At 47.5% G+C, this 25493-nt stretch overlaps 1 protein-coding gene across 6 annotated transcripts; it reads left to right on the forward strand.

The window, feature by feature from the left end:
• The first annotated feature begins 1214 nt into the window (after positions 1-1214).
• DOK5 (docking protein 5) lies at positions 1215-24311 on the forward strand. 6 transcript variants are annotated; one of them, XM_033075271.1, is made up of 8 exons: positions 1215-1363; positions 11752-11859; positions 16429-16543; positions 16624-16743; positions 17426-17615; positions 20278-20413; positions 22856-22994; positions 24245-24311. In XM_033075271.1, exons 1-8 carry the CDS (start codon positions 1298-1300, stop codon positions 24307-24309), a joined length of 939 nt encoding a protein of 312 aa, XP_032931162.1. In that variant the 5' UTR covers positions 1215-1297; the 3' UTR covers positions 24310-24311. The 6 variants fall into 6 exon arrangements, with proteins under 6 accessions (XP_032931162.1, XP_032931160.1, XP_032931161.1 ...); XM_033075269.1 differs by having other exon boundaries at positions 1223-1363; positions 16603-16743; XM_033075270.1 differs by having other exon boundaries at positions 1223-1363; positions 16603-16743; positions 22856-22976.
• The last annotated feature ends 1182 nt before the right edge of the window (positions 24312-25493 follow it).

Genomic DNA, 25493 nt, shown 5'->3' on the forward strand with positions numbered 1-25493 from the left:
TTTTGTGTGCCTGAGCTGGGAGGAGAACCTGTAACACTTGATATGAAATTCAGAGTTATTCACCAATGCAATACAGAATCTGGAAAGTACAAAAGCTCAAACTTGAGCCATCAGTCCCATTTTTAATTTCCATGCCAGGACAATTCCCAAAGTGGAAGTCCCGTGTCTGGCTGACCTCCCTGGGCTGCCTGTATTGGGGACTCTATTAAAAGCTGTTTGCAGAGATGAGCAGTCCCCTTTTCCAGGACATGGCATTTATGTCACAGCCCTGACAGGGAACCCGTGCGGAGCCACCAGAGCCCCCTCGCCTGCACCTCTCGAGTACTTGGCAGCGTTTGCACATTCTTGGAGAATCTGGAGCCACAGAAGGCAACCCCAGGGCCCGCTGCCAGCAGGGTCTGTCCTTGCCTGTAAAAACCCCTCCTGTGACATTTCCCGGGCCAGGGACAGCTCGGGTTACCCCTCATTCGGGGAATGCTGCCCGAATTTCAGCCATCCCAAAGCCTGGCTGGGGAAAAGCAGAGCTGGTCCAGCACGGTGGGGCTCTCTCGGGGGAAGGGAATTCGGGGTGAGGATGCGGGGATGCAGCGGGCGGGGGTCACACCGGGAGTGACAGCTCTGTGACACCTCTGTGACAACTCTGTGACAGCTCTGTGACAGGTCCGTCCCGGGGTTTGGTGCGGGGAGGTGCGGGGTGGAGCGGAGCGCTCCGGGAGCGGTGCGGGAGCGGTGCAGATCGTTCAGAGGGGCGATGCGGGGCGGTCCGGGATGTTCGTAGGGGCGGTGCGGAGAGATGCGGGGTGTTCAGAGGGGCGAAGCGAGTCACTCCCGGGGAGGTGCGGGATGTTCCAGGGGCGGTGCGGTCACTCCTGGGGCGGATTGCGGATCACTCAGGGGCGGTGCGGATGGCTCCAGGAGTGCTGCGGGTCACTCCCCAGGGCGGTGCGGATCCCCCCCCGGGTCATTCCCCAGGCCAGCGCGGATCCCCCCCCGTGTCACTCCCCAGGGCAGTGCGCATCCCTCTCGGCTCGCTCCGGGCGCGGTGCGGTTGGCCCGGGACGGTGCGGGTGGTTCCAGGGGCGGTGCGGAGGGTGATGCGCTCCTTGCCGGGCGGTGCTATCCCCTGTCCCTGCCCATACCGGGGCGGTACTGTCCCTCCCGGTCCCTCCCCGGTCCCTCCCCGTCCCTCCCGGTCCCTCCCCGTCCCTCCCGGTCCCTGCCCGTGCCGGGCGCGGTCCGGCGCTGCTCGCCCATGCGGGCGGGCTGAGCGGCGCTGCCGCCGCTGTCCCGGCCGAGCATGGCCTCCAATTTCAACGACATCGTCAAGCAGGGCTATGTGCGCATCCGGAGCCGGCGGCTGGGGGTGAGTGCCCGGGGCTGCTGCTCATTTTGCTGTTTATTTTATTTTAATTTTTTTTTTCCCCCCCCATCCACTCCTTTGTCTTCTTTTTGCAGACTGAGCTCAGTGGGTTTTTCTGCAGGAAAGCTGGGGAGAATGAAGGCACCTGTATAGGTGTGATGTGTGGGTGTGGATGTGGATGTTTATTTTGTGCTCTCCGTGCCGGGGATGCTGCGCTGCCTGCCCCGGCTCCGAGCGCTGCTCCGGGAGGGACCGGGGGGCTCCGGGCAGGGCTGGGCTCAGCTCTGCAGCCGGGTCCCTGCTGCCACTCAGGGTTTTGGGGTTCTGCATGGGACAGCTGAAGCTTTGCGGTGTGTTCGTGGCTTTTCCAGCTGTTTGAGTTGCGCTGAACGAGCGTTCCCGCGTCCCCGTTTATCCCCGTTCCGTACCCGGTTATTGTCGGGCTGTTCCCGGTCCGCTGTGGGTGCGGGATGTGCCGGGAGTGTCAGGGCTGGAATGAGCTCTGCAATTCATTCCATGGGTGCTGGATGTGCCGGGAGTGTCAGGGCAGTGCCTGGGCTGGAATGAGCTCTGAGGTTCATCCCGATGGGTGCTGGATGTGCTGGATGTGCTGGAGTGTCAGGGCTGGAATGAGCTCTGCAATCCATCCCGATGGGTGCTGGATGTGCCGGGGTGGCAGGGCAGTGCCAGGGCTGGAATGAGCTCTGCAATCCATCCCGATGGATGTGCAGGAGTGGCAGAGCAGCTCCTGGGCTGGAATGAACTCTGCAATCCATCCCGATGGGTGCTGGATGTACTGGAGTGTCAGGGCAGTGCCAGGGCTGGAATGAGCTCTGCTATTCATTCCATGGGTGCTGGATGTGCGGAGTGGCAGAGCAGCTCCTGGGCTGGAATCTGCAATCCATCCCGAGGGTACCTGGAGAGCTCCGTGTCCCTGGGCGAGCCTGGAGGGAGGATTTGTGTGTATAAGACATTTTAGTTGGTGTGTCTGCCTCTCAGGACTGGAAAGGAGCTGATTTCCTGTGTTTATTCTGGGTTGGCAGTTCAGTGTTTGTTCGTTCCGGGGTGCCTGTGATGCTCTGGGAGCTTTTCTGCCTCCCTGCAGTCACAGCTCCAGGCTCTCCACGGGCAGTGACTGCTCCACACTTTGGGAACTTGTGTCTCCCTGGCTGCTTTGGGAACAGGACAGCACGGGAAAGGTTTGCATCGGGCTGATCTCTCCCCCCTGCACTCGCAGGCACAGCTCATTCTGTAAAACCTGTGACATTTGGAGGGAATGTCACTGGGAGAGTGCCTGTAGTAAATCTGGCTCAATCAGAGTGTGGTGATTCAGTCTCATTGCTGAATGTGGAATGCTCAGTTTGCTCTGGCATAAAGGATGAGTGAGGTTCAACTCTGCTGCATTTTTCCATACTGTAACAGTGAAGCTCAGTGAGGGTGTGACTAATGTTTACCTAACTCCACAATAGTTGTAAATGCTCTCAGTGCTGGAGCCTTTCCTTTATTCAGGTGTTCCAGATCACTCTGAGGGTGCTGAAGGTGAGGAAATGTTGGATGCCCTCTTAGAAGATGTGCATGTGACAGCTGAGTGCAAAAATAGAGAAATGGGGAGTGACACTGATTCCATGGAAATGGAACAAATGGGAAATACTTCCTTGGAAAAGACAGTTTTGATTTTTGCTCCAGTTCCAAAGGTTTCTATTGCTGCCAGTGGCTGGGAAGTGCAGAAGGAGTGATGCAAAGTGCTTTTGTGAAGCTGAGTCCCAGAGAGGTGCCGTGGCTGAGGATGAGCCCTGAGCTGCCCCAGCTCTGCTTTTCCTGCCCCCAGCTCTGCTTTTCCTGTCCCAGCTCTGATTTTCCTGTCCCAGCTCTGATTTTCCTGCCCCCAGCTCTGATTTTCCTGCCCCCAGCTCTGATTTTCCTGCCCCCAGCTCTGCTTTTCCTGCCCCCAGCTCTGATTTTCCTGCCCCCAGCTCTGATTTTCCTGCCCCAGCTCTGATTTTCCTGCCCTGGCAGCATCCCCGAGCTGTGGAGGGACCTGGGGCTGCCTGGGGCTGGTGCTCAGAGCTGACCTGGCCAGACCCTGCTCCAGCTGTTGGGAACACCCAGCCTGAGCAGCAAAGCTTTTTTTCTCTCTCCTGGTGTTTTCCACAGAGCAGATGTGGCTGCAGATTCTTGCTGTGGCATTTTCTGTAAGCTGCTGTCAGCCCTGATGTGCAGCAGCCAGGCAGAAATGGGTAATTGTGACCAGTCTGAGCTCTGCAGGGGCAGGGCTGGAGCCTGTCCCTGCTCCTTGGGGCACCTTGCTCCTGGCTGCAGGTGAGAGCTGACACCTGGAGCTGACACCTGGAAGGGTTAGGGTTAGGGTTAGGGTTAGGGTTGGGAGCCTGAATTCAGGCTCACTCCATGGCTGGTGTGAGCTTGGCTCCTCCAGAGGGTGAAGGATTTGTTGTTTTTGTGCTGTGGGACACCCAGGAGCTGCAGGTGGGAAGGGAAAAATACTTCAGGATATAAAACAATAACTTCCAGACAACTCTGCCATGCTGTGCAAACATCAGGAAGGACGAGGCCCTGTGTTTATGAGGATTACAGGAATAAAAAGAGGATTGGTGTGGAATTGAGAGGGATCTCAGCATCCCTGAGTGGCAGGATGTGAGTGGGAGTCACTGCAATCCCTCCCCATGTTCTGGTGGCACAGCTGTAATCAGAGCATTGTCTCTCCAGGCTGAATGCAGCTCCTCTCTAATGTTCTGGTAATTCCATCTCCAAGGGAACTGGAGCAGAGCTTGGAGCCACAAATTACCTCAAGCAGTGACTTTCCTGAGGAGCTGGGGTGCAGGTGCCACCTTTGGAATGGAAGGGGTGCAGAGAAGCAGCTTGCTCAATTCCAAACCTCTTTTAAAAGCAACAATTCTGGAAGGCCCTACTTTCTAATTCCAAAATTGAATTTAGGCTAATTAGTTCTGCACCTGAACTCTTTCTGCACGCTTGGAACGTGCTGGTTTAATTGAATATTATTTAATAGAATAGTTTCCATAGCAACATTTGTATCACATGGGCTTTCTGCAGAGCCAGATATATTCAGGAGAAAGCTCACTCTTCCTGATTTTTTCCATCCTTGCAGGGAGGGAAATCATTCCCTGAGCCTGGAGTGTCATTAGCAGTGACACAGAGGCAGGGCACAAGCACAACCTCCCAGAGCTCCTTAATCAGGGAAAAATCAGCTTTTCTTTGGGAGGGGGATTCTGTCCAGGACCACCAGGAGCAGGAGGACACTCAGTGCTTCTGCATCCTCTCAGCTGGTTCAGGGGTTTAAATCCATGTACAAAGCAGGGCTGTGGCTTTATGGCCTCTCTCTGTCTAAAAAAGTCATTTTTGTGCTCCTGATTTTCAAACCATGCCTCATTCTGTGGTGCAGGTGTGACCTTTCAGAGGGGAGTGCATCATGGAGATGTTTCCCTGATGGAAAATCCTGTTCTTCTCTTTCCATTTTTGGGAACACACCTGAGCTTTCTTTTCTAGGTTGGGCTAGCTCAATTTAAAATACCAATTAAAATCAAAACAGGAGGAAATCTTTGCAGTGGAGGGGTTTGTGGCACTGGTGGGCATGAGGAGCTGGACAAGGGAAAAAATCTGAAGCTTTGTGGAGGGTGGGAAGCTCCCAGTGGAGGGTGCTGGTCCCAGTCTCACCCTGGGGCTGCAGTTCCCCTCCCTGTATCCATCCTGAGCTGCTGGGGCTGCCACAGGGGAATTGTTCCCTCTTTAGTGTGACCCTGCTTGAGGACAGAAACTGGATCTGTGTGCTTCAGCTTTCTGTGCTTGACTGGCCCAGAACATCTCCATCACATCAGGGGGAAGGAATGTGGTGTCAGGGTGTTCAGCCCCTGGTGGGATCTGTGCCAGGTCAGGAGGGAGCTGGGGCTGCCACAGCTCTGCAGCCACTGGTTGTGCCTGGGGAATGCTCAAGTGCTGTCAGCCCTGCTCAGTTGATTAAAAAACTCAGTGAAAAAAAAAAAGTTTGATGTAGTTTGATTAGTGGTTTACTGGCAATATTGAACTGTCACTAAATTGAGGGGGATGTGGAGCATTCCTGTGTTGATTTTGGGTGAGGAGCTCCCTGTTGGACAGGGCTGAGCTGGGAAAATCCAGCAGGTTTGTCCTGTGGGCTGTTCCTCAGGCAGCAGAGCATCACTCTTGTTTAAATGAGAAAACTTGGAAATTTGGAGGAGCTGCTGCACAAAGCTCAGGACTTGTCCCCTCCAGCAGGAAGGGTTGATTGTGGAGAGCTGCAGAGACACTGGAGCTCTCAGGCTCTGCTGTGCTGGGTTTTAATTAAACTGAGTCCTGTGGCAGCTCCATTGAGGAGCTCAGTGCTGTGACATGTTCTCTGACAAGTTCTGCTCAGCCCTGGTGCTGTGAAACCCTGTGGGAGGAGAGGCAGAGTGGGGGAGAGACAATCTGCAGGACTGGAACCATATGGTGGCAGAGATTTGGTGCCTGAGCACATGTGCCAGCGAGTTAATATGAGGATTTTGCAGCCTGAGCTGTGAAAAGTGGAAAGAAGGATGATGTAAGGCTGGGGGAAGGGGAAGGAGAAGGAAAAAGTTGCCTGTATCTCCTTTTGAAGCAGCTTTATTAATAAAACCCTGTTCACCTATGCAGCTCCTTTCAGCCTGGAAGTTGGAGACAGGGAAAAACTGAGCAGATTTCACCAACTTCAGCCTGCAGGGTATCAAACCCACTGGAAATTCAGAGTTCTGCTGAGCTGCCAGATAAGGTGTTGGAATATATTCACAGATATTAAGATTTCTTATTGCTTGGAGCTTGTCAGAGGCAGCAGGGATGGGATACAGAACATTCCTTGGGAAGTTTGGGTGTTTTCCTTGAGCTGAGGAGGGGAGGGATCCCAGTAAATTCCAGGAAATTCACTGGGGCCAGAGCCCTGTGGGTTTTGTGTGGCAGAGTTCATGGGGTGAGCCCAGCTCAGTGTTTTTATGGGGTCAGCTCTGGGGCTGCTGAGAGGTAAAATGAAGTTTTGCAGCTCCCATGGGGGAATTACATCTTGTTTCTTTTAATGATTGGCTTGTGGGAACAGCATCAGGGTCATGATTTGTTCCCAAAGAACCTCACCAAAATCCAAAAAGGACAAACCTCAGAACTATTCCTGGTTTTCCCCCAAAAGATTATACAGATCGTTATTTGGAGTATGAAACTCCTGTTTAGGAGTCACTCCAGTCCTTGAAAACATTTGGAATTGATTGTTTTACTTCCAAAGAAGAGCACAGGAGGTAATTTATCTGAAAACACCAAAAAAGCCATTTCTCCTCCTAAAATGGGCCAGCATCAGAGCAGGAGTTCCAGACTCCACATCATGGTGCTCTCACCCATTTGCTGTCTTGTTCTAAAGATGCATTATTGTAACAAGTCTAAAACAAATCTGAGCCTTCTCCTTTATCCCAAACACTTCCCTGGCTGCTGCTTGTGGATCCTGCCTCTCTTTTCCCTGTTTGCTCTTCCTTTGGTGGAAAAATCTGTGATTTCCAGAGGTGACAGCAGCAGCCCTGCACGGGTGTGCCAGGCAGGATCTCAGTAAAAGAGAAAGAAAACTGAATTATAAAAGGTGGGATTTGCTCTGTGCTGGTTCTGCTGCCTTTTCATCATCAGTTCCTTTCTCAGTGAGGGAATTCTGCTGCTGCTGTGCCTGGGCATTGCCCTGGGGTGAGAGCAGGGATAAATAACATTTTGCTGTGGCTGTGGAAACTCTTGAAAGAAAGGGACAGATGCAAGGGCTGCTCCTGAGACTGACATCTTAATTTGAGACTGACATCTTAATTTGGTGTTTGTGCAGCTTCAGGAATGCCATGGAAGATGATGGACTGCTCCATTATCTTTTTGTCTGACTCCATCAAGTGCTGTCAGGAACACCAGTGAGAGTTCAAGCTGGTGAAATGAATATTGGTGTTGGGTTTTTTTGTTTGTTTTACTGATGATAATGTCACTTGTTTCAATTCAGAAGATCAATGGGGTAAAATGAGTGCAGTAATGTCAATGGAGGAGGTTAAATTGTCCCTTTACTTGCCAAGTAATCTTTGTCTGGGGAACCATCAAGGGATTCTCTGTGTTTGGCAGAGGAAAATTCCCTGTGAGTGTCTGAGGAAGGTGAGGGGGATGTTTGCTGGTGTTCTGAATTAACTCATCCCAGTCTCATGCCCAGAATTAACTGTGCCCGTGTACAAAGCTTAGCAGATGTTCAAGGAGCCAAATCTGATCCTTAGCTCCAGCCTGGCTGGTTTTTTCAGCTGTCACTGGCAAGGGAGTGTTTCTGCTGTAAATGTTTCTTGGCTCTTCTTTTGGAATGGTTTTTTCTCCCCTAATGGCCTTAAGCAGCCCTGAATTATAACCTGGTCTGTGTATGGTTTGTAAAAACCCCAACAAGCCACCAAAGCTGTTCTTTATAGGCTGCAGGTCCATAAAAAAGAGGAAGAACATTTCAGATAATGCTCTTTCAAATGAATAGCACATGAACCTCATGAGTTGTGCAGGGAGAGCAGGCTGGAGACTCAGGTCTTGCTTTTAATGTCCTTTAGGTCACATTTAAGTGTGCACTGAGTAGAGGAGGGAGAGAAGTGGCTCCTTCACAGCACACTTGTGAAATTGCTCTGGGATCAGACACAGGTGAAGCATCCCTGGATTAGGACACAGGGTGAGGCAGTCCCTGAATGGGACACAAATGAAGCATCCCTGGATTAGGACACTGATGAGGCAATCCCAGGAATGGGACACAGGGTGAAACATCCTTGAACTGGGGACACAGGTGAAGCAGTCACTGGATTGGGGACACAGATGAAGGAGTCACTGGATTAGACACAAATGAAGCATCCCTGGATTAGGACACAGATGAAGCAGTGCCTGGACTGGGGACACAGATGAAGCATCCTTGGATGTGACACAGATAAATCATCCCTGGATTAGGACACAGGGTGAAACATCCCTGGATTAAGACACAGGGTGAAGCAGTCCCTGCATGGGACACAGGTGAAGCATCCCTGGATTAGGACACAGATGAGGCAGCCCCAGGAATGGGACACAGGGTGAAACAGTCCCTGAATTGGGGACACAGATGAAGCAGTCACTGGATTAGACACAAATGAAGCATCCCTGGATTAGGACACAGGTGAAGCATCCCTGGATTTTCAGGAGATCCTGGTGAGCTCTTTGCTGTCTGTGCTCAGATCTCACAATCACCAGGTCAGAAGAGATCCAGGATCATCGAGTCCAACCCAGCCCAACACCTCCACTAATCCTGAGTGCCACATCCAGTCTGTTTTTACCCCACCTCCTCCCTGGGCTGACAGCTCCAGCTCTTTATCACTCTTTCAGTAAAATCTTTTTGCTGACATCCAGCCCAGGGGATGCTCCCCAGCTCCCTCAGTGTGTCTCAGACTTCCAGGGGGGTTTGGCAGTGAAGCTGCTCTGTGGAATCAATCCTGAAGGACCAAAAAAAAAACCCCAAATAAATGAAGATGTAGGACAAAACTGCCTTCTGATGGCTGTGTCAAGCAGGAATGCATCAGTGGGATCAAATCCAGCTCTGGGGTGTTGGAATGGCTTTGAGCCTGAACCTTTAACCAAAATCCCATTTCTGGCTGATGTAATTGCAGCTGGGGAGGGGAGAGTTTTTGTAGAGAAAAAGACTTAAAATGCCTGATGTTCCAGAGCAGCAGAAATCTGTTGGGACTTGCATTAACAAGAGTTAAAGGTGCTCAGATTCCTAAAGATCTGCCAGGCATTTCTTTGTGCACTGGCCTTGCTGCAAGTCCTGGCTGGGTTTTGTAACTCCATGTAAAAACTTTGCATTCCTGAGGGGTATTGTGTATTCTGAATGCAATCAGAAACAAGATTACAGCCTCATTCCCCATTGGCAGCTGGGGATGACTCTCATGTAAAATATTGTTGGTGGAGATGCAGAATGAGGGGAAGGAGGGAGGTTTATCCTCCCCTAAATGTGCTCTGGTGGGGAGGAAAAATCGAGATTATTTTCTGTTTTTCTTAAATAGAAGAGTGAAGATCCACAGCCTGGCTGGTTGTGTGTATAAACAATTCCCTGTTGGAAGGATTTGGGAATTCCAGCCCACTGGAGACTCCCTGCAAAGTGCAGCACAGCCCTCAAATGATTTTCCATCTGCAGCCTTCAGGGTTTGAGCTTCTACCAGCCTGGGGTAAAGGGGCAGCATGTTTTTCCTGTGAAAAAAAAAGAAAAAAGCAAATTTGAGAAGAGACTGAGGGATTTCTTGTGCTGTGCCTTCACTGTTTTATCTGTTTTTAAAGGTTACCAGAGTCACAAAAAGCAAATTCCTGGCAATATCCCAGCGTTTCTGGAGGGCATCCCAAGCTGCATGAGAGAACTTGCAGCTCCTGCTTTGAAAAAAAAAACAAAGTTTGTGTTTATTTGACAGCAGGTTCAGTGTCCCTGTAAGTGCAGCTCATTGGAATTCTTTGTTTTAGGGCAAAGTGCAGAAAAACACAACAGAGGAGCAAGGCAGGGCAGCTCCCCTGGAGGGTCACTTGTTCTCAGAGCAGAATTTGCCAGCTGAGACTTTGTGCTGCTGTTTGTGACCTCCAGGCCCCTCTGAAATAACCAACAAGGGTGGGAATTGTTTGTTTTAGCAGTGAATTATCTCTGCTTTCCTGCAGTGTGGTGGCAGCCACTCTTAGTTTTTACAACAGCCATTTTAAAGCAGCCTCAAGATGTGGAAAATAACATTTCCTTGGGCACTGCCAGGGATGGATCTGCTTGAGGAAAGGGGAAAAAATCCTGATTGTCTGAGCTTTGGGGTTTGAGAGGGAAGCTCAGAGCAGGGGTTGCTGCCCTGTGATGCCCTGGAGCATCCTGAGATGAGGGAGGGAGAGCTGGCACCAAAATCACCAAGGGTATTCCCCAGTGCCTCAAATGCTTTCCTTACCTGTGAAACACAAATTGTTCACCCAGTGAGCGTGGAATGGAATATTCCACATGAGAAGAAGCAAAATATTTTGATGTAGAGGTTAAAATCTGCATTACCTTGTCCCAACCCTCATTATTTTTGGTCAGGAACCAATCTAAATAAACACCTGAAAATGGCCAGGTATTTAAGGGAAAAAGTGCTTTGAGGGCACAGAGGTGGGGCAGTGCCCATTCCTCATTCTCCACCATCCCATTTTTGAAGGTTTTGAGCAGATTTCCACTGAGGGTTTGTGCATCCTTCAGACTGTTTATAAATACAGCACAAATGATTACCAAAGGATTCTTCTCTTCTTTGGCTTCTAATTGCTGAAGTTAAAACACCAGGGTTTTGAAAAGCAGAAGGGCTGAATAATCAAACTTTTGACCACCTCTTTTGGGTGGGGTTTTGGAGATTATTTTTTTTCCTTGTTAGGTTTGAGGAGAAGATGTTGGCCCAGCAAACCAAATTGTCAGAAGGGAAATGTCCAAAACCTGCCCCAGCAGAAATAGGTGCAGGTTTAAATTGTGCCTTTGCTGTGATTTCTGAACCATTCAAACCCTTGCATTAAACAGAACAGGCTGGAAAATGGGAAAAATCCTGAAAAAAATGGGGAAAAATCCAGTTTCAGCAGCCTGGCCATAACCTGAATGCTCCTGCCAGCAGTGTGTGAGATGGGGGAAAACTGATAAAGCTGGGAGAAACAGCTACAGACTGGTGAATAAGCACACCAGTGGGTTAAAATCCTTTTTAGGTTCAGCAGGGCAGGTGTGGCTGCTTTTCATGGACCAGCAGGGTCAGAGGATGGAGCTGCCCTGGGGGCACTGGGATGCTGTGGATGATTTGCTGGTGGCCTGTTTGTTATATTTTCTGTTTTGCTGTTGAAATCTCACTAATTCTGGTGGCAGTTTTGGTTTGTTTGGAAGCCAGCAGGTGTTGGTTTGGGGTCAGTGCTGGGCTGTGGGCTGTGAGCAGGTGGCAAGGCTGGTGATTCCAGCTCAGCTCAGAGCTGGGAGTTCAGAGATGGTCAGAATTCAGGGATGCCTGCAAGGGTGGGAGGGGGATTTTAAATCCCCTCTGCACAGAGCCTACCCCAAACTGGATTTCAGTTCAGTTAGACCCTGAATAGACAGGATGCTGCTGGGCTCTGCAGTTAAATAATCTGCTTTTTTCATTATCAATAATTCACTTCTCCTTGTGTTACCTTTATTCACAAAATGCACAGAGTCACCTCACACATGAGAATTTCTGGCTGGACCCAAAGAAATGGGGTGGAACTCCCCAGCCTGTTCTCATGCTCTCTCTGAAATTCTGAGTGCCCACAGCTGATTCAGGATTTCCCTTCTCTGGGAGGGTTGGTGATGCTCAGCTCAGTGGAAATGCCCAGTTTATTTTTTTTTGTGCTTTCAGATTTACCAGAGGTGCTGGCTAGTGTTCAAAAAGGCTTCAAGCAAAGGGCCCAAGAGGCTGGAGAAGTTCTCAGATGAACGAGCTGCGTACTTCAGGTGCTACCACAAGGTAAGGCACCAGCTTTTATCACACTCTGTGACTGGATGAAATACCAAGGATAAAAAAACCCCAAAGTTCTGTGTGATAGATAGCCTGAAAATTGAAATTTTAACTCCTGAGGTCCTAAGAATTAAATCCAAAGTTCTGTGTATTAGTTAGCTTGAAAATTGATTTTTTTTTTTAACTCTGAAGGTTCTAAGAATAGAATGCAATGTTCTATGTATTAGTTAGGCTGAAAATTGAAAATTTCAGCTCTTAAGGTCCTAAGAATTAAATCCAAAATTCTGTGTGTTAGTTAGCCTGAAAATTGAAATTTTAACTCTTAAGGTCCTAAGAATTAAATCCAAAGTTCTGTGTATTAGTTAGCTTGAAAATTGAAATTTTTTTTAAACTCTTAAGGTCCTAAGGATAAAATCCAAAGTTCTGTGTGTTGGCCTGAAAATTGAATTTTTTTTTTAACTCTTAAGGTCCTAAGAATAGAATGCAATGATCTATGTATTTTTTAGGTTGAAAATTAAAATTTTAATTCTTAAAGTCCTAAGGATAAAATCCAAAGTTCTGTGTATTAGTCAGGCTGTGATTTGCAATCTCAGCTCAGTGCTGTGACAATTCTGCTGCTGGCTCTGGGGGTAGGAGGGGTTCATCCTGCACAAATAAAAACCCCAAAAACCACAAGCCAGGCAGAGCTGTGGGGGTGTCAGTGTGCCATGAGCCTGTGCTGATAAATCCAAGGGTCAGGCAGGCAGGGGAGGGCAGAACCTCACCTGCACATCCCCAGGGTTGGGAATGCTCTCTCAGCAGGGTAAAGGTTTCATTGCAATATTTAGGATTCTACTGGCACATCACAAAGTCAAAAGAAATAAGAATTTTTTTTTTCCTTAAAATTACCTCCTGCCTGGGCTCTGGGGTGATTTTGAAATGCTGCTGGAAGTGGAATCATGTCTGAAAAAGCTGAGGAGCCCTCCCTCAGCCCATCAGTCTCGGGAGAGGTTTCATCCGTCATAAAACCCTGAAGGGCAGAGAAGGAAAATGATGGATGGGGCTCATTTCTCACCAGCTCCTGCCTCCTGCACTCAGGTGTTTCCTTCTGAGGCTTTCCCTTTTTTCTGGGATGGATCAGAGTGCAGGAGTTCTGTGATTTGTTGGTGCAGGGCCCTGCCAATCCCCAGGCTGGGAATGCAGCTCCTTCCTTTCTCCAGGGGAATTTTGGCTCCCCTCTGTTGTTTTGGAGAGTCCCTTTTGCTTTTTGTGTTTGGATGTGTCCTTGTCTGCAGCTCTGCAGAGCTTTGGGCATCCTCACCCCTGGAGGTGCAAACCAGAAATAAGCACTTTATTTGGGGTCTAATTTTAACCTTTAAATCCTTTCTGATCTAATCTTGCTCTGTTTTTTAAAAGTGGAAAGGTCACAGTGCCCTAAAATAAAGGTTGTGTGAAAACAGTCATCTGGAGCTTTGGAGTGAGCTGGGAATTTGCAGACACAAAGCAAATTGCTCTCTTAATTCCTCTGCTCCCACAAGGGAGGGAGGATAATCAGGATCCAGGCTACAAAATCTGCACAGAGTTGCTTTTCAGGTGTCTGTCTGATTTGCACTTGTTAAATAAGCAACCACAAATTTCCACATTCTTGAACAAAGCAATACTGGCGGAAGGAAGAAATTCTTATTTCTTTTGGCTTTGTGATGTGCCAGAAGAATCCTTAATATTCCAGTAAAAACTGAAGGAATTGTGTCCTGCTGGCAGGGATACACCCAGGGGTTCTGGGTTTAAATCCAGCTGTATTCATCTTGCCTTGAAACAGCAGAAGCAATTTGAGCAGTCTTGTCTGTCTGGTTATGGAATAATCCATTTGGAAAATTGGATTGTGGAACTTGTAATTGTTTTCCAGGCAAAACTGTGTTGGTAGCAAATGAAATGTTTGGAGTCTGAGCACTCTGCTAAGGAGGAGCTGCTGAACATTTGTTGTAGTGATTGCTGTCACTGGCTGGGAGTGAGGGGCAGGGGGTTAAAGGAACTTTTCAGGGGGTTTTGGTGTCTCCACTAAAATTATACCCAGTGGGGATTGTGGAGTGTTTGTGAGGAGAAGAGAAGAGAAGAGAAGAGAAGAGAAGAGAAGAGAAGAGAAGAGAAGAGAAGAGAAGAGAAGAGAAGAGAAGAGAAGAGAAGAGAAGAGAAGAGAAGAGAAGAGAAGAGAAGAGAAGAGAAGAGAAGAGAAGAGAAGAGAAGAGAAGAGAAGAGAAGAGAAGAGAAGAGAAGAGAAGAGAAGAGAAGAGAAGAGAAGAGAAGAGAAGAGAAGAGAAGAGAAGAGAAGAGAAGAGAAGAGAGAAGACTGGATGGGCTTTTATGTCCCCCCTGCCCAAAACCTTCCCTGATTTTATATAAAATTTCATCTGTTATTTGTACTTAGCAGGTCAGAGGTGTGCAGGCAGATCTTATAGGCAGGAGTGAGCAATAACATTTTCCATTAAATGTTCCCCTGGGGTTTCCTGGGAAATGTTTTATCTGTTCTCATCATGGGGGCAATTTTCAGTAAGCCAAGACAGAGCCATGAATCCTTAATTGAGATTAAAACCCAAAGTGCTTGGGAACCTTGTGCAGGCAATAAACACCATCCCTGGTGTTATACTCTGAAATGCTGCCCTTATTTGAGAATTCTGCACTAATTCAGCAATACTTGGGATGCTGAGGACCAGGTTTTAGGAAACAGCTTTTTTTGGCTTCTTTTGATGGGAATGGGAGGGAGGGAAGGATTTTGGCTGAGTGGATCTGTCAGGCTGGAGCTCTGCTTGTTCTGCCAGCTGGGAAATGACTGATTGATTAATCCCTGCTCCTGCTTCACAACTCTCTCACCACACAGCATTTTAGTTTTTAATCTAATCAAATGCATTTCAGTTCTATGGACTGGCATCTTAATGCAAAGGGAAAAGGAGGGGGGAGTATGCAAGGAGAGATCTTTAAACCTCAACAAAATATCATTTGTGATTTCTCTGCCTTAGGTCTGGTATTTGTGGTTAAACCCCCATTTCAGAATTAAGTTGATAAATGTTCCTGATCTCAGATAAATAAAGCACACATCAATTAGACTAACCATGAAAACACTTGTTTTGCAAGAGCCTGGCAGGAGGAGAGCTATTTTTAAAATAAAAAAAAAAGGAAAAAAACCTAAAGTTGAGCCTGAAATATTTGCAGGTGTTTGGTGCCTGGGCTCCAGGAGTGTGGGGGTGTTTGCAGTGTGAATTCCAGCAGGATGTGCCAGACATTGGAGCATCTGTGGTGCCAGGGGGAGCAAAGGGAGGGCATGGCTGGCAGCAGAATATCAAATATCCTGAATTTTCCAGAGGGTTTCTCCCCTGGGAGCTCTGGCAGCAGGAATTGCTCCTTGGATAAAGCTCTGCCAGGAGCAGAATTGCAGAGTGGAGAATATCGCTGGAACTGGGGAAGGTGAAGGCAGCCTCAGCATCTGGGGCAGCTCAGGAATTCACTAGGAATTAATCAGGAATTCACCAGGAATTCATCAGGAAATCACCAGGAATTCACCAGGAATTCATCAGGAATTCATCAGGAATTCACCAGGAATTCACCAGGAATTCACCAGGACATCCTCAGGAATTCACCAGGAATTCATCAGGAATTCATCAGGAATTTACCAGGGAATCCCCAGGAATTCATCAGGAAAACACCATGGATTCATCAGGAATTCATCAGGAATTCACCAGGAATTCATCAGGAAAACACCAGGAATTAATCAGGAATTAATCAGGAATTAATCAGGAATTCATCAGGAATTCACCAGGATTCACCAGGAATTCACCAGGAAATCACCAGGAATTCACCAGGATTCATCAGGAATTCACCAGGAATTCACCAGGATTCATCAGGAATTCATCAGGAATTCACCAGGAATTCACCAGGAGTTCACCAGGATTCATCAGGAAATCACTAGGAATTCATCAGGAATTCACCAGGAATTCACCAGGATTCATCAGGAATTCACCAGGAATTCACCAGGATTCATCAGGAATTCATCAGGAATTCATCAGGAATTCACCAGGATTTCACCAGGATTCACCAGGAATTCACCAGGAATTCATCAGGAATTCACCGGGAATTCACCAGAAATTCATCAGGAATTCACCAGAAATTAACCAGAAAATTCACCAGGAATTAATCAGGAATTCATCAGGAATTCACCAGGATTTCACCTGGAATTCACCAGGAACTCATCAGGAATTCACCAGGAATTCATTAGGAAGTCACCAGGAATCCCCAGGACACCCCCAGGACATCCCCAGAAACTCATCAGGAATTCACTGGGAATTCATCAAGAATCCCCAGGAATTCACCAGGAACTCACCAGGAATTCACCAGGAACTCACCAGGAATTCACTGGGAATTCACCAGGAATTCACCAGGAATCCCCAGGAATCCCCAGGGAATCAGGAGCCACCCTGTGGATTCAGAGCCTGCTGATGCTCTCTCACCTTCCTCTCCCTTTTCCCTTCTCTCCTCCCCTTGCCCAGCCAAGCCTGCTCAGATCTCTTCCCCAGCTCCCCATTAAACCCCCAAATGTTGCTTTTCCAGGTGACAGAGCTCAACACCGTGAAGAACATCTCCAGGCTGCCCAAAAGCACCAAGAAACACGCCGTGGGCATTTATTTCAGCGATGACACCTCCAAAACCTTCACCTGTGACTCAGGTGGGTGACCTGGCCACACTCCTTAGCAAAAATGGTGAAATTATAAATATCACACCCAGGTGTTCTGGGCATTTCCACAGAGCTTGAGGCAGATGAGTGGTGCAAGGTGCTGCAGATGGAGTGCCTGGGAACTCGCATTAATGACATTAGCCTGGGAGAGCCTGACTTGTTGGCATCTGGAGTAGAGAGGGAGCAGAGTGGTAGGTACAGAAATATTGGCCTTTTTCATTTTTAAATGCATTTCTTTTCAAGCTTTTCAGACTATATGTATAGATATTAGAAATAAAGCTGTTTTTCCAAGCTCTCCTTGCTGTTTTGGGGGGTTGGTTTTGGGTGTTTGGGGGTTTGGTTTTGGCTTTTGGTTGTTAGCAGAGATAATAAATAAGTTATCTAGAATTATTTTATATATATTTTTAAAATTTATATCTTTATACATATTTTATATATTATATTTTTATATGCTTCCTCAGATGAGTTAGTTGCTCTTGGAGATGGGAATTATTTGTTGTGTGGGGTTTTTTTTTGCTGTGATATGAGTGGCTGAGGCTTTGTAAAGAGAATAATAAATAACAGTAATTGCATGCAAAACCTGGCTACTCCACTTCCCTGTGCAAATGAGCTCATTAGCTGCACTGGATTTATTCACACACAACTTTATGAGCTGACTGCAAATACCAGGGCTGTGCTGCTGCACTTCTCAGCCTCTGAGTGCACAAATATTTGATGCCCTTTGGGTGCAGCATTTGCCTGGAGTTTATGGAGTTCTAGGAAGGAATTCTTGGTGTGGGAATGAATAGTTGTAGGTGGAAATAATAGTGGAAAATAGGAAATTCCTTGAATGACTTGCAGGGATTTTAGACTAACCTTTTGTTTTTCTCCCAGAGAGATTCAATGTGTATTTGATGCCATCCCCTAATTTAGATGTGCATGGGGAATGTACCTTGCAGATAACATTTGAGAACATCTGTCTTTGGGACATCCAGAATCCCAGAGTCAAGCTGGTCTCGTGGCCTCTCAGTGCCCTGCGGCGCTACGGGCGGGACCCAGCCTGGTTCACCTTCGAGGCTGGCAGGTACGGGGGGTGACAGGTGGGGGGTGACAGGTGTGAGGGGTGTGGGAGGTGTGTGAGGGGTGTACCAGGTATGGGGGGCTGGCAGGGACATGGGGTGTGCCAGGTGTGTGGGGCTGCCAGATGTGTGGGGTGTGGCAGGTGTGAGAGATGTGCCAGGTGTGTGGGGCTGGCAGGTGTGGGGTGTGCCATGTCTGAGGGGTGTGCAGATGTGTGGGGTGTGACAGGTACAGGGGTGTGCCAGGTGTGTGAGGTTGACAGGTGTGAGGAGCTGGCAGGTGTGAGAGGTGTGCCAGGTATGTGGGTTTGGCAGGTGTGTGAGGTGTGCAGGTGCCAGGTGTGCCAGGTGTGAGGGGCTGGCAGGTGTGAGAGGCTACCAGGTGTGATGTGTGCCAGGTGTGTGGGGTGTGGCAGGTACAGGGGTCTGCCAGGTGTGAGGTGTGTGTGTGGGGTGTGCCAGGTGTGAGAGGCTACCAGGTGTGATGTGTGCCAGGTGTGTGGGGTGTGGCAGGTGTATGGGGCTACCAGATGTGTGGGGTGTGCCAGTGTGAGGGGTGTACCAGGTGTGGGGTGTGGCAGGTGTGAAGGTGTGTGTGTGCGTTGTGCCAGGTGTGAGGGGTTGCCAGGTGTGTGGGTTTGGCAGGTATGAGGGGTGTGGCAGGGACATGGGGTGTTCCAGATGTGTGCGTTGTGCCAGGTGTGAGGGGCTGCCAGATGTGTGGGTTTGGCAGGTGTGAAGGTGTGCCAGATGTGTGGGTTTGACAGGTGTGTAGGGCTGCCAGGTGTGTGAGGGGCTGCCAGGTGTGTGAGGTGTGCAGGTGCCAGGTATGCCAGATGTGAGGGGCTGGCAGGTGTGAGGAGTTTTCCAGATGTGAGGGGTGTGCCAGGTGTGTGGGTTTGGCAGATGTGTGAGGTGTGCAGGTGCCAGGTGTGGGGTGTACCACGTGTGTGGGGTGTGGCAGGGACATGGGGTGTGCCAGGTGTGAGGGGCTACCAGGTGTGTGGGGTGTGAGGGGTGTGCAGGGACATGTGTGAGGGGCTGGCAGGTGTGCAGATGCCAGGTGTGCCAGGTGTGTGGGTTTGGCAGGTGTGAGGAGTTTTCCAGGTGTGAGGGTTTGGCAGGGACATGGGGTCTGCCAGGTGTGTGGGGTGTGCCAGGTGTGAGGGGTGTGCAGGTGCCAGGTGTGCCAGATGTGAGGGGTGTGCCAGGTGTGTGGGGTGTGGCAGATACAGGGGTGTGCCAGATGTGTGGGGTTTGCTCTGCCCCAGCCATCCCCAAAGGTTTCTGGGGTAAGGGAACTAGTCTCCAGCCCGAGGTCAGGCTGGGCACATGGTGTTGAAAAATGGAACAGTTAAAATATTGGAATGAGTATAAACGTCAAAAAATGCAATTAAAATACTGAAATAAATATAAACCCAAAAAAAACCCAATTGAAATGCTGGAATAAATATAAACCCCAAAAAACCCCAGCTGAAATGCTGAAATGTGGTTCTGCACTCATTGGCTGGAAGCAAAAAATAATAATTAATAATAATAGTAATAAATAATAATAAATAATAACACAGGAGGGTGTGCACTGCTCCAGCTGTGCCAAGCTTTGGGTGAAGCTGCAGCAATTCTGACCTGAGCCATCAAATCCCAGTGGGGGGACACTGCAGGTGTTATTTGAGATTAAAGCATTTCAGCAGTGAAAAGGAGACACATCACACAATTTACCTACCCAGGAAGGGAAAGGCACTGAAATTCCATCCTGCACACCAGGATTTAGTGCTCCTGGGGAGGGAACACATTTTCCTTTGGCTGGTCATGCCTTAGCTGAGACAGGACAGTGCAGTTGGGACACTGAGGATTTGTTATTTATTGTTCCAAGGGGAAGGCAAAAGTCTGCAAAACTCATTAAAAGGCAAATTAATCCTGCCTGGCACAGATTCCAGATAGAGCCTAAATATAAAAAATCTGGGTCTTGTGCAGGAGCTCTGCAGAGCTCTGAAGGAGCAGCTGAGTCTGAAGTCACCAGACATGGAACAGTAAATGGCACCAGGGCTGCCAAGGAGCACAGGCAGAAATGATGTCTTCAGTTTTTTCCTTCTTTTTTTCTTTTCTGTGTTCCCTGTATTCTTCACACATTTTTTGTAGCTCTGTACCCTGTTGTGTTAATAATTGTTTTTCCCAGTACAAAGCAAATATCAGAGCTCCAAGCCCTGGGGGTACAAGGTCCCTGTGCTGCTTTGGTTCTTCCTGGGAACCAAAATTGAGAAAAACTCTTGAAGAAACATTTCCTGGACAGAGCACAGCCAGTGCCAAGGGGAGACTGCAGAGAAGGGCTTGACCTGGGGGAATTGCATCACCACTGTTCTCCTGATTGGTGCTGTTTATTAATTATGATAATTTCCTGAAACCTATAAAATGGGGACAGGACATCTTCCCATAACTGCCTCTTTGAATAATATTTGAATATTTTCAAACAAAAATCCACTTCTATACCTCCTCCTTACTAGAATGACCTTGAGTTTAATTTCCAGTTTGGACAGAGGCAGCAGAGAGGTGGAAATGACTTTGTTAACCCTTTGTGGGAGCATTTTCAGAGCAGCTTGGGGAGGCTTTGGTGGCTCCTGGGGAGCTCAGACTCCCCTGAGCCACTTGTGTGCCCTTGTCCCCTGGCAGGATGTGTGACACAGGAGAGGGGCTCTTCATCTTCCAGACCAGGCAAGGAGAAGCCATCTACCAGAAGGTTCACTCAGCTGCCCTGGCCATAGCAGAGCAGCACGAGCGGCTGCTGCAGAGCGGCAGGAGCAACATGGTATGGATGGGATGGGGTTGGGATTGGGATTGGGGCTGGGATTGGTCTGGGATGGGATTGGGACTGGGATTGGGATTCCACTCTGGGAATCAACCAAAACTGTTCAGCTGCTTCAGTGGGATTATCATCATCATCATTATCAGTACAATTATATTTTATTATTATTTGTAACTATATTATATATTGAATTTTTAATATAATAACATTTCAAATTTCATTATATTTATTTATCATATATTATATTTATATAATTATTATTGTGTTTATTATAATAATCATCATAAATTCAATTATTATTATATTTTATTATTATTTATTAACATATTATATACTGCATCATTAATATTATAATAATATTTCAAATCTTATTATATTTGCTTTTCTATATTATATTTATATAATTATTATTATATTTATTGTTTATCATAATCATCATTATCAGTTCGATTATTATATTTTATTATTATTTCAAATTTTATTATATTTACTTTTTATATATTATATTTATATAATTACTATTATTGTATTTATTATGATTATTTATCATAATCATTGTCAGTTCAATTATATTTTATTATTCTATTCATTATTTATCATAATCATCATTATCAGCATAATCATTGTACTTTATTTTACCATTTATTATTATCATAATCACCGTATCGGTATAATTATAATTATCATTACAATTTATTATTATTGTCATAATAATTATCAGTATAATTGTCATTGTAATTTATTGTTATCATTTATTATCATAATCATCATTATCAGTATAATAATTGGCCTTTATTATTATAATTTATCATTATTATTTCTTCTCCTTTTTCTTCTTCTTCTTTTTCTTCTTTTTCTCCTTTTCCTTCATCTCCTCCTCTTCCTCCTCCTTTACTATTATTATTTTTTTTATTTTTCTGCTTGATTATAACATTTAGGGCAATTTGTAGAGCTGGAATCCCTGTTCAAGGATAAAACCAAGCAGAGCCCACACAATCCTCAGTGTGTGTTGTTCAGTTATCAATAAGTGGGGATGGATACAGAGAAAATCTCCTGTCAGTGCAGTCTCATTAATTTCCTGTGATTAATCAGCACCATGGGTTTGTCTGGACGCATTTCTCACCAATCTCTTTGCAAAGCCTGGCTCCTGCTTGGTTCTGCATTTACTAAGGGGTGTCTGTGCCCCAGGGATGGTCTTGGAGGAATCACTGAGGCTCCCTGGGAAGAGCTGGGCACTTGGATTGTTCCAGAAACCTGAGAGGAGCTCACCTGCAGCAGGTGTCCTTTCCCAGGAAAATATCATCTAACACCATCTTTGCTGGGTTTTACTTTTAGTTAATGAAGGGAGTTCTTGTTCAAAAATATCTAAATTTATCTTCAGTGCAGACAGATGGATAGATGAGATGAGTACTGAACAGTGCCTAAATTAAGCAGATTAAAATTAACTGAGGCTAGGTCAGCATAACTTCACTAATGTTTGTAGCCCAGCAGGGTCAGGAGTGATGGAGGAACCTGTTGGGAGAACAATTTCATTTTCAGAAAGCAGAGGTTAGTTCTGACATGACAGTGAATAGGTTTACAGGCAATTTTGAGTTTTTTTGCTTCACATTTCTGGAATAACATCTTTACCAGATGATGGAAAATCTCCATTTTCCAAGTGCCCTTGGACTCACCAGATGCAGAGCTGGAGATTTCAACAGGCAGCAGCTGCACAACCTCTGAAAAAGCTTTTCCACAAACACCATTCCCACTGTAATGGGGGGTGTTTTAATTAGTGGTTGTCTGCAGTTTCTTCTGTCTTCACTCAGAGCCAGGATTAAAAACATGAAGGAGATGAATTTTCTCATGTTTAGCCTTGGTTGTTTATTAAATCTTTCCTAAAGTACAGAAAGTTCAGCAACACTTCCAGCCCCAGCTAAAAGTGAGCAAATGGAGCTGAATGCAGCTGGTTCCAAGGTCTGTTAAAGCTAGAGAGTGCAATAGGGAATTAACATCTATATTATTTATACTTCTGACCCAATAACCAAACTCCTGTGACTGCAGTGCAGCACTGACTGTCCAACCAAAAATTACTGCCTGAAATTATGAGGAAAAAGGAAAGAGATTGATAGAGACACCACCCAAAATCCCTCATTGTGTCCTGTACCTATTACTGTATTCTACAAACCCCAAACCCTTCACCATGTGAAATCACACACTTCTGTTTAACTCCACACCCATGATTTAACTCCATCACTCAAATTTGGAGCCTTCTCTGTGTCAGACAGCACGGAAAGCTCAGAACTGCCAGGTTTCAGGGATCCAGCATGCCAGCATAGCCCTAAGTGTGATTTACAGAGGCTGCAGTGGCACTGTGGCCGTGCTGGCCCTGCCCAGGTGTCCCTGCCCAGCTGTCCCTGCCCAGCTGTCCCTGCCCAGGTCCCTGACTCTGTTCTGTCCTTGCAGCTGCAGCTGAAGAGGAGCGAGCGGGCGCTGTCCCTGGGCACTGTGCTGCCCCTGCCCCGCAGCGCCTACTGGCACCACATCACCAGGCAGCACAGCACGGGCCAGCTGCTGGGCCTGCCAGGTGAGGGGACACTGCCAGGTGAGGGGACACTGCCCTGGCACCTGCCAGGTGAGGGGACACTGCCAGGTGACGGGTGACACCTGCCAAGTAGAGGGGACACTGCCTTATACCTGCCAGGGTGACACTGAGCCTGGACACTGCTCTGCTCCATTGGGGTGGCACTCATGGCGGGGTGACACTCAGGGGGTGACACTTAGGAGGTGTGACACAGCCTGGACACTGCTCTGCTCCATGGGGATGGCACTCATGTGGGGTGACACAGCCTGGACACTGTTGTGATCCATGAGGGTGACACTCAGGGGGGTGACACTCAGAGGGGTGACACTGAGCCTGGACACTGCTCTGCTCCGTGGGGGTGGCACTCACAGGAGTGCTCAGACCTCAGAGGAGCTGGGCTTGTTTTCAGAATTAAAAACCCCAACATAACATAAAAAAAAAAAAAAGCTTAAAAAAAAATCTTTTTCCTGGTTCTTTCTGCCAACACTAGAGGGGGCAGGCAGCCCATGGAAAGTTCCATCCCTGCTCCATCCCTGCTCCATCCCTGCTCCATCCCTCCTCCATCCTTGCTCCATCCCTCCTCCATCCCTGCTCCATCCCTGCTCCATCCCAGCTCCATCCCTGCTCCATCCCAGCTCCATCCCTGCTCCATCCCAGCTCCATCCCTGCTCCATCCCAGCTCCATCCCAGCTCCATCCCTGCTCCATCCCAGCTCCATCCCTTCCCCATCCCTGCTCCATCCCTGCTCCATCCCTGTTCCATCCCTGCTCCATCCCAGCTCCATCCCTTCCCCATCCCTGCTCCATCCCTGCTCCATCCCTGCTCCATCCCTGCTCCATCCTGGTCAGAGCAGTTCCCTGGGGCTGGGCATGGCAGGAGTGGCACAGTCTGCCCTGTGCCTTGCCACAGAGCTGATTCATTAAATCAGAAATTCAGCGTGCAGCTGGCACAGATAAACAGACTGCACAGGTACAAACTGCTTGTTTTGTATTTAGGAAAATATCTGGCTTGTTAGGCTGGGAGGAGAGGATCTAAAAGAGCATTTTTACATTTTAAATGCAAGTCAGAGCTTTGTTAAAAATATTCATTTGCTCTGCACAAGGTTCTGTTCTGGAGGAAGCGGTAAAGCAAATCTGGGTGGGTATTTCTGAGCTGGAGCAGCAGATCAAGCAGGGTTGGGTGTAATTAATGAATAAATCTGTGTGTGGGTCACTGGGAGGGTGCCTGTGTTTAACTGGCCCTGTTCTGGTTTCCCTCCTGGCTCTCTGAAGATGTTCCCAGCCCCCTGAAGCTCCATCGCACCGACACTTTTCCAGCCTGCAGGTCAGAGCATTGATACAAAAGCAGAAGAACTTCACAAACTCTTTGTCCTCTGACCAATCTGATGACAACCCAGGATGGAAACACAGAGAAGTTCAGGTTGGATGAAAGTTCTTGCAATACAAAGGATTTTTTAAACTTTGCCAAAAGCAGAAACTCTTTTGTGGATGTTGGGGAGAGAAACCAAACCACCAAACCCTCTGGTGTATCTTTTATATCTGGACAGAGAAGAAATCACCCCCAAACACTGATTTTGTAAGATAGGAATGTTGTAAATACGTGAGATTCCTGCTGTAGTGTGGCTGTTCTGGTCCTGACACTGCTGGTTTGTGGCAATGCTTATCTTCAGTTATTTCCATTATTGTTACCCTGTTCCTCATCTCTGGAATGGTGGCCAGTTTGAAGCAGCTCTTGGATACAATTTTTCCTGTTTGAAGACTTGATTGATTTCTTTTAAAAGAATCTCCTCTTTTCTGTATTTATTTCCATCTCTGTAAACATTGGAAATAAAAAAAAAATCCCACACAATTTGTGGTGCAGTGTTTTTGTCATTCAATTAGCACAAACTGATTTTCTTCTAGGACAGAATTGTGGTCTGGGGCTTTGATTTAAAAGCAACAAAAGGTAAATATTGGATTTCCACATGCAGGAGTTGTAGGAACAGAACTGGAGGGGAGGGAAGCCAAACCCTGAGAGTGGTGCAGGCAAATCTATTTCTGAAGGAAGTAAAATCCAGCTGCCATCGCTGTGGAAGGTACTCCACAATGCAAAGATAAGCTTAATTTATTGTAAATAAGGATTATTTTCATTCCAGAGCTGAGCTGCTCACACAAATAAGGGATTGAGGGGCATGTTGTGACTAATAAATCTTTATCCTCCAGGTTTTCTGCTAATGCATCCCCTCCCCAGCTGGCAGCTGTTGTTTTACTGTGGATATGACAGGTCAGGAAATGCTTTTATTCACCTTTCACTCATGCACTGATTGCTGGAACACAGCTATCTGTGGCTGAACGCTCCAGTTACAAAGAAGACAAAAAAATCCACTCTAACCTTGGCCTTTAAATGAAGGGTCAGTAAATCCACCTGCTCTGAGATGATTCCTGCCAGTGGAACTGCCTGGGGAAGCAGCCTGGAATTCTCTTTGGTTTGAATCCCTGGGTGTGGGTGACACAGGACCAAGGAGCTGCTTTGGTTTGGTTT

The sequence above is a fragment of the Catharus ustulatus genome, chromosome 17 (genome assembly GCF_009819885.2).
Source record: "Catharus ustulatus isolate bCatUst1 chromosome 17, bCatUst1.pri.v2, whole genome shotgun sequence".
In the NCBI taxonomy this organism is placed as follows: Eukaryota; Metazoa; Chordata; class Aves; order Passeriformes; family Turdidae; genus Catharus; species Catharus ustulatus.